This window comes from Micropterus salmoides, unplaced genomic scaffold, assembly GCF_014851395.1.
Source record: "Micropterus salmoides isolate LMB-PRFRI ecotype aquatic unplaced genomic scaffold, ASM1485139v1 Ms_hic_scaffold_19, whole genome shotgun sequence".
Classification (NCBI taxonomy): domain Eukaryota; kingdom Metazoa; phylum Chordata; class Actinopteri; order Centrarchiformes; family Centrarchidae; genus Micropterus; species Micropterus salmoides.
In genome coordinates this window covers 25684277-25692967 of record NW_024041039.1, presented here as the reverse complement: position 1 = coordinate 25692967, position 8691 = coordinate 25684277, and the positions used below count along the sequence as shown (strand labels likewise).

The 8691-nt window shown below is 40.5% G+C and overlaps 1 protein-coding gene across 5 annotated transcripts in view; it reads right to left on the bottom strand.

Moving 5' to 3' along the window:
• The window catches only part of ralgapa1 (Ral GTPase activating protein catalytic subunit alpha 1), a 69795-nt gene that overhangs the window by 5364 nt on the left and 55740 nt on the right, over positions 1–8691 (bottom strand). For 4 of the 5 annotated variants that reach the window (XM_038729909.1, XM_038729912.1, XM_038729910.1 and 1 more), the window contains one exon: positions 2883–3007. In XM_038729909.1, the coding sequence (XP_038585837.1) occupies positions 2883–3007 (125 nt within the window). Of the gene's footprint in view, positions 1–1027; positions 1061–2882; positions 3008–8691 lie in introns of all 5 variants that reach the window. The other variant, XM_038729911.1, reaches the window with a different exon arrangement.

Below are 8691 nucleotides of genomic sequence, written 5' to 3'. Positions count from 1 at the left end.
GTTTTCATGTGTGATTCAGTTAGCCTTATACGTATTAAAGAGGCAATGTGCTGTTATTTTTTAAAGAATTCCTTGTCAGTCTGCATCAGCGGCCTGGTTTGCTTAAATATGTCTTTAAGAGTTTGTTGGCCACTGTAAGGTGAGTGCGGCCACTGCACTGATCAATATTTTTTAAATCAAAATGAGATCAAATGACTATGTGTAATGTACTGAATCCACATCCACACAATTTTCACCATACTCTGCATAGCATTTTAGACTTTATCAGCTCAGTGTTTTGGTTTTCACAACTGCTGCAAACATTAGTACAAAGTATGGAATTAAGCAGCTAAAGACGCAGACTCTTCCCTCAGGAGTTGGTGGAGACGTATTGGTCATTTATTAATCACCTGGGTGCAAACACAGCTCCTAATGATCGCTAATGTTGCTCTGCTAGATGCAGCTGTTTGCTAACATGTTTGCCATAACTTTATAAAGGAGACAATATGTCAGTGTTTTGTTAAAAGCATTTCTGCTTGACCCAAGTGGCCAAAACCTGAATGCAGGTTTAAAATAATCACGGAAGCATTAAAAAGGGAAGAGTTAGATCAATTAAAGAGGTCCACTTCTCGTAGGCCAGTTATCAGTCTAAATGACAATTAAGAACAAGAGCTGGGATATAAATCTGATCAACCAGGCGGGAGGAGGGCGGGATTGACATTACACTGACACTGCATAATGAAGCTGCACATTTTTGAGCTAAAAAAATAAAAAATAAAAATCTCACACTCTGCCACCGTTGTTAACTCGCAAACCATAATGAGTCCTACCAAACTCCACCCATTGATGAGCTGAAAATGACACTTCCTTTTTAATAGTACAGAACTATGAAAACATGCAGACCTGCTTAAACTGTGGAAAACACAGAAGAGAAAACCAGAGAAAACACAATACGGTGGAGGAATTGGAGGAGAGCATAGGTTAGGCTGAAATGTCAGTAGGAAGAGCCAGTCAGAACGGGGCGTGTCAATCATGTGACCAGGCTTACCTTTTTAGCTATAGGCAAGTGAGACATTACGATCTAAAGGAGGGGGAGGGGAGAAAAAAAAAAGGACGAAATAAAAAGAAACAAAAAATACAAAAACAAAAATAAAATGACAAAATAAAAAAATAAAAAAGAGGAAAAGCAAATCAAACAAAAAGAAAAATAAATAAAATAAATGAACAAAATAAGAGACATTAAAATAAAAACAGAAAGAGAGAAGAATGTTTGATCATTGTGCTGTTAAGGGAGGGGAACCTGTAAATTAATATAGGGAGAGGGAGGGGGTATAGATAGAGAGGTAGAGAGAGGTAGCAGTAGAGAGACAGAGAGAGATGGGGTGGGTGGGGGATGGTTGAAGTAATTTGCGCAAGGTTTATTTCAGAGCACAGAATATGTCCCAATTTTGTGGAAAACACAATCTGAATTCTGAACACTGGACATGATATGCATGCCAGGACTTGTATATCTTAGGCAAAATGAGAATTGGAAGTATTGCAATGAGAAGCCCGATTATCGTATTATATGACTAACTTTTTGATCCCGTGTTCTGAAATTACATTTGGGGCTGAACAACACACTGACAATCCAATAAAGAGTAACAAACGATATTCTAACAGGGGATTTGAGTACCATACAAAATTCTGAATGAACATTTGGGGGAAATAACAGCGTCCCAGGTTGTGTTTAATGTTGTTCAGCCACAAAACATGTTGGTTATTACTGCATAATTATTAATATCTTTGACAGAATAGCTGGTGAGATGGAGAAAAACAACAGTAATCAATTACACACATATTTGAACAAACACTCACAGCCACACCTCTGCTTCACCAGTAAAGAAAAACAGTAAAACATTATGTCACGGTTTCCCTATATACTTTAATACATTGATATGTGACTAACACGGGCCTCCGTCAGTGTTCCTTTGTGCTTTATAATTAATACCTCTTGGAAGAAAATGTGTGGCTTGGCTGCAGATTTAATGATTGTAAATAACTGCCCTGCCGAATAATTTGATTGCGTGTAAGTCAAAGGATGCTACACTGTTTTAAATTACACTTAACCAGGCACATTACAGACAGAAATGATTAGTATCCGTCTAACAAACTTAACAGGATACATATGAGAGTCATACATTAGAATATAACTCCCATGTGCATGTCTGGCATCTCTACGGCTGATCAGATGTCAGCTAATGCTCTGGAGACCGAAGGAGGCTGAGCACAGCTTTGGACAGAAAACAGGACTCGTCGGATACAAGACTGGGGAATCAGCTGACCGTGTGTGTGTGGCGACTCTGTAGTTCAAAGGCAGAGAGACACTGGAGGGTTGGTAGTTCACAATCCAACATTATTGTATTGTTAGCTAGCTTGAGTTTGTTTGTTAGGATGCAATCCTTACAGTTCTTTATAGTAAATCATTGGTGAACTAATCTATGTAAGTGAATCCAGGAAAAAGGAATATCCCAAAACCACAGTGTAATGTGTAACGCTAATCTGTGTGAAAGTGTAGGTTTTTCTCATCAGTATCTCATTAGAACTTGGGGCACACACACACATTCACCAAGAATTCAGAATTTATATTTATATTTAGTTTCTATATAATGTATGTTTTAATGGCACTTGCCTTCAGCGTTCTACATTATCCTAAAGATTTGTGGTAAGGCACTAGACATAGCAGGAAAATGTGTCTCCAAATTAGGCCATTTTGACTGGTTAACAAGCACTTTTCCATCCGCACTAGTTACCACTTCCTCATAGTCTGCGACCGAGGTTTTGATTGACAGGTGCAGCTGTTGGTGTGGTCTAATATTTGTCTGGGTACTGGATGTTTCACTGAGCGAAAGGTTGTGTCTTACCTGTGTCAGAGGGCAGGTGTGTGCAGGGAGCAGGACTGTAGACTCGGGCCGCGTAATCCTCAAATGTGGTTGGCTCCTGGTGGTGCTGCACGATGGTTTCTAGGTATCGTGCGCGCTCCTCATAGCTGTAGTCAAAGGTCAAGGTCAAACCCCCCCCCCAAAAATAGATACAGATACCAACAGTGCACTAGAGGAGCAAAAAGACAAAAATATGTATCAGATGGTGATAGGTGATACAATCTTTACCCAATCATATAAGAAAACATGGCCATAAACTTAGCTTGAAACCTCCACAGTAGCTGCATTGGAATCTTGATAAGAAAACAATTAAAACAACAAAATCTGCCAAAGAAATGCCAGTAGTTAAGTGTTAAAGGGGCACTCCACATATTTTATATATAAAGGTCATGATACTGGTCATAACGAATACTCCTCAGTCTGTGAAACTGTATAATGAATTAATAAATAATAAATCTGAACACACCTTAAAGGTCACATTTGATGCTAATTTGTCTCATGAATGGATCTGTGTAACATAGGACCTCCTCCAGCCCTAGTGATCAGTGAATAAAGTTATAAAGTTGGGTTTTTGTACAGTAATCTGTGAGGCCCAGGTGCCAGAAACACTCCGCTCCAGCGGCATCTTATCGTTTTTTCAACCTAATTCTTGTCTCATTTGTGGTTTGATTAAAATTAATCAAATTCAGTGCCCCATATCACTATATTCCAAGTTCAGTTATTGTAGCAGTCATTGCCATCAAGCAAACCGGCATGAGGATGAGGCGATTTGGACCATGAGCACTGGTTGCTGCCTAGTAATGCATAGCCAGACCTATCTCCACATCGTTTCAACACAATGCCAGCTTTTTGCTGCCCCTCAGGAGGCTTCCAGAAGTTGGCCAATTTGAAGAAAGTGGGTTTTCAGGGAGGGGGGCCTTAAAGAGACAGTTTAGAGAGAGAGAGTTTAAGAAAAATAATGCATTTTTTGAGCATTAAAGTATGTAAACAGTCTCTAGTAGACACCCAAAATGTATGGGTAAAAAAACAAAAAAACTAAACCTGAAAGTGAGCATAGTGTGGGGACACTTTTTGCAACGCTGGCTAGTTAACTCCATATACCTACTTTTCCATGTGAATCTACAAACAATGCTGTGGCCAAAATAAATAAATATATAAAGGAAACCCTTTTATCACTGCTATTAGAGCCTTCAGCAATGAATTCAAAGAGAGAGGCACAGAGAGCGGAGTAAATGGAAACCAGGACTTCAACTGTCCATCTATTAGAGATAACCTCATTGATAGAATGTCATTTACCCTCTCTTCCTTAGTCCTACTCATACATCCAACCCTAATGAAAGCCATACGCAGCCGTTACAGTCTCTTGAACACACACACACACACACACACACACACACACACACACACACTCCCAATAGTATTACCATTTGCTGAGTGAGCTCCAATAACCGATGATTTTCAATGAGCAGAGTGTGTGTGTGTGTGTCTGTATTTGATAAGAGTGGTTGTGAACCGGCACAATGTGTGTATGTAAGTGCATGTGTCCCTGTTTGAGTGTGTGATGGGATTAGGCCAATGAATCTTCAGAATGAAATCTGTGTGTTTGTACCTCGGTGTATGTGTGCGTTGTGAATGGGTCGGCCATCTGTAATAGCGCCCATGGGTTTTATATTGGGTTAGAGAGATGGTCTATGAGCCTCAGAAGGAGAAAGATTCAGGTCTAATGGTAACTGATCCAGTTAGAGACAATGATAATAACAGCAATATGGCTCCTTTAAAGTGGAGGGACAGACTGCACTGGTAGAATTAAAGAGAAAGGAGGAGGGTTGAGATGGGAGGAAAAATCAGAGAGGAAGAAACTTAAAGTATGGACAGATGATGCAAATTGTCATTTTACTAAAATTACTGATACTTGATTTCACAGTAACTTCAAGGCTTTAAGATCTAAAAAATATCAGTTATTGCTTCAAAGATCCTTTTCAAAACACTTCATATCATACTTAAATCATACTGACAAAGGCAAGGACAAGAGGGGGAACTAGTCAGAGAGGGAACAAAGGTGGTAGAGAGGGAAGGACAGACGTTAAGAGGTGCAAAGAAAGCAAGATGCTCAGGGAGTAGGAGAACTTGTAAAAAGATGGGGGGAATAGTGAGGGTGAAAAGGAAGAAGGGTGAGAATCCTGCAGCAAGTCACGGAGGAGGCGAGAGGGGAGGACAGCGGGTGAGTTGGGGAAGGAGGATATTTAAGCAACAACACAATGTGGTGTGTGTGAGTGTGTGTGTCCGTCTCCCGGAGAGGAGCTGAGAGAAGAGCAGCAGTCACACACAGGGCGTCAAGCCAGTGTCTCTCACATTGAGTCTCTATGTGATTTCCCTCTTTTCCGCTTCCCGCTGGTTAATGAATGAATGTGTGTTTGTGTGTGTTTGAGACAGAGGGGGAGAGATGTGTGAATCTAATGCAATTAGGAAGAAGAACTATTACATACACCGGCAAACATGACATAATGAGGGGAAAAACAAAGAGTACACACAGACTGCAGGTTTGAAGAAATGCACTGCCATATAAAAAGGACTGTTTCGTAAATTTCTGAGAAGGTGAATAGGGTTAAAGGACACCTGCAGTAGGGACAGAAATCTACAAAAGCCGGGGAAAGTGAAAGAAAGAACAAGGAGAATACACAGACATGGTACCACTGCTGAGATAAATGCCAAGAACATCACTTTACTTTTCTTCACTCATTCTCCACCTGCCTCCTCTCTATCTCCCTCCCTCTCTCTTCCTCTCAGCATGGGTTTCTGCCCCGTGGCCTTATGTCACCATGTCACAAACACCAGCTCCCCACTAGGGGGAGGGAACATGAGGAGGGAGACGGAGTCACTCCTAATGCAAAACTGTTACATGAGCAGTAATACCACCATCATATGTGGAATATTTTAAGGACACACAAGTGTTTTCCATCACTCTTGCTAATTAGACCTCTAGCCAGGTTGCAGTTGGGTGGAGCTATGATGGGAATTAGGTAGGGCTGGCACGAATGTCATTTTATGAGCTTCGACAGTAATTAATAGAAAATAATCAAAGCTTCGACGGCGGCGAGGGTTCGCATAACAGTCTTGTTACACCGATTGTTTAGACATCTGTTGATAAGCAGGCTGTCATTTCACGAGCTACAGCTATGCATTTCATAGATAGAAGCAGAACAGCAGAAGAAGGATGAATGCCCATGAAGTTCTGCCAATGACACGAGTGACGGAGAATCGGATGGGGGAGAGATAACAGCGGGCATGAGTGGGATAAGTCTGTCTGTCTGTCTGTCTGTCTGTCTGAGTGAGAGAGAGAGAGAGAAAGAGAGAACAAGAGAGAGGATGCTCCGTTCCTTTATGCTCATAGCGTAGGCCACCTAAAAAAGTTTTTATTACCAAACTTTGTTTTTAACTTTGTTACGGCTAGCCTAGTAGACCCAAGTGCAGGACAAAGAAAGGGTTTGATAAAAGAGGAATATTTATTGCAGGGTTGAAAGATTAGATGCTGCAGAACCGGGTTGGTGTCTACTGTACAGAGCAGGGGGGGAACATTTGCTGAGAGTGTGAGAAGCTGAGCTGAGCAGGCCCAGAGCAGACTACGGGAATACTTTAGCCAGGCACGGCTCCAGGGAGAGCGGACGGGATAAAAATTAGACAACACGCTATTATGCAAAATGCACTTTTAACTTTTATTATAGCGTACTAAATGTTCTTCTTCTACAACAGGACTAATACAATAATTTAAATGTGTTCATTAGGTTGTTGTTTGTTGCGACTTTTTTGATCTGTAACAAAATTAAGCAAAATGAATAAACCCCATAACTGCCACACTGCAGTTGCCATCACTCAGTTTAAAGTGCTCCCACACAGCTGAGGGCTTCACTTTGTTTTCCCTTTGTGAACTGGAGTGTTACGTTCACTGCTGTGAGTGGAGGTCAGGCGTGCGAAAAAAAATCCGGCTCTCGTGATTGAAGCCAATGTGGATGTAACTTAAAACGGCATTCTTTCTAATGGCCAGCAGGGGGTGACTTCTGTGGTTGCAAAAAGTGCGGTTCCATTAGAAATAATGGCAACATGACCCTACATCTGACCTCATTTATTACCTCAGTAAACACTTTCAGAATGAGTTCTCAATCATTAGTTTCAAGTCTTCTTCAATACAACATGATGTTCATTTAGTAAATTATGGCTAGGGGAAAATAGACAATAAAGCAACGTATGCTTTAGGGCAGAGGTCGGCAATAGGTGGCTAGATTACTTTGATAGCGGCAAAAAATAAAATAAAAATAATAAATAGTAAAATAATAAAAGACTGGTGCTGAAACAGATCTCAGTCATGACAGCAAAAGTTACTCACAATATCACTTCCTTTTAAGTGATTGTGCCTACAAAATAAAAGTGCTAAAAGATCGTTTTTGCAGCTTTATGTTCTGTTTAATTGAGAGCTTTTACTTTGAAAAGTTCAAAAGAGTCTCTGGCTTGCTTGACACACCTCTGAAAAAGCCATCAGAAAACGTGAGATTTGAGAAAACCAGGAATTGCCTCTGCCTGGAGATACTGGGGAAATAAAAATAAGCTCCATAGCTTGATGTAGACCAATTGCCAGGATGCACACACTCCTGCACATGCTTAATTGTGCTTGATGTAAAACGATCTCTTGAAAATCAATTTGTTGAAAAGGTAGGAAAATATTACTAGCAGCAAACAGGGAGTGAAAGTCCTGAGCACTACTGACTGAGCTAAGGAGGCACGATAGATCATAAATAATTAATTGACGATGTTCTGGCCCACCATCTAATGACTTGAAAAAAAATCAGGCACGAGGCCAGACTTATTTGCCGACCCCTGCTTTAGGGAGACCTGTCACTCAGGCTACAGTAAGTTGTATCCATTGCACTGGGTAGATTTAACCAGCGCCGTTGAACAAGCATATTAGGAGTTGGCTGTTCATTTTTCCGGTAAGTATGTTTTGTTTTAAGCATGTTTTTTGCTAGCCAAAATTAGCATCCTGGTTAAAATCACAGTTAACATGAATCTTGCCCAAATCACATCTGGTGCCTGGATGCAAAAAAATCAACTTGGCGGCGGCCAACCTGATAAACTCTAGGTTTAAAACCGGTAGTCCACAAACCAATGGGTGACGTCACGGTGACTACGTCCACTTCTTCTATTCAGTCTATGGTCATTACTGACAGGTAAACTTTAACTGATTTTTTTTTCATCTCTAAAATGCAACACATTGCATTGTGGGAGTGTTAGCAGAGAGTAGTGTACATGCCACGGACACTACTGTTTTTGTTCCATTGAGAGTTGAGGGCACAATATTGTGCATTTGTTTAAAATGGCGGAGAGATGAATATGGTACACTACAGTATGGTAGTAGTAACAGTCTTGAGAAGTCGTCAAATCAGGCAACACATGTGGAATCACCTGTGTGGGCGCAATGGGGCTTTAATAACAAGTTTGTTAGATGATGTATATCCAGCTCATACACTGTGGTATCTTTATTTTCCTCATGTAAACATGGTAACTTGTTTAGAAAGTAAGCAAAAGCTTAATTTGCATGCCATCATTGTCATTCTTTTTTTTTTGGTCACTTCAAGTGATTTTAATTCTAAAGAGGATGATGAAGCTGTAATCTGTCTGTAACTGTGTTTATTTCTACTTGCCTTCCTCTTGGTGATAACCGGTCATTGCCATCACTTTTTTGCATTTCTCTAACCAAAGAGCGCATTATTTCTGTTGATTAGATTTGTGATATAGGAAG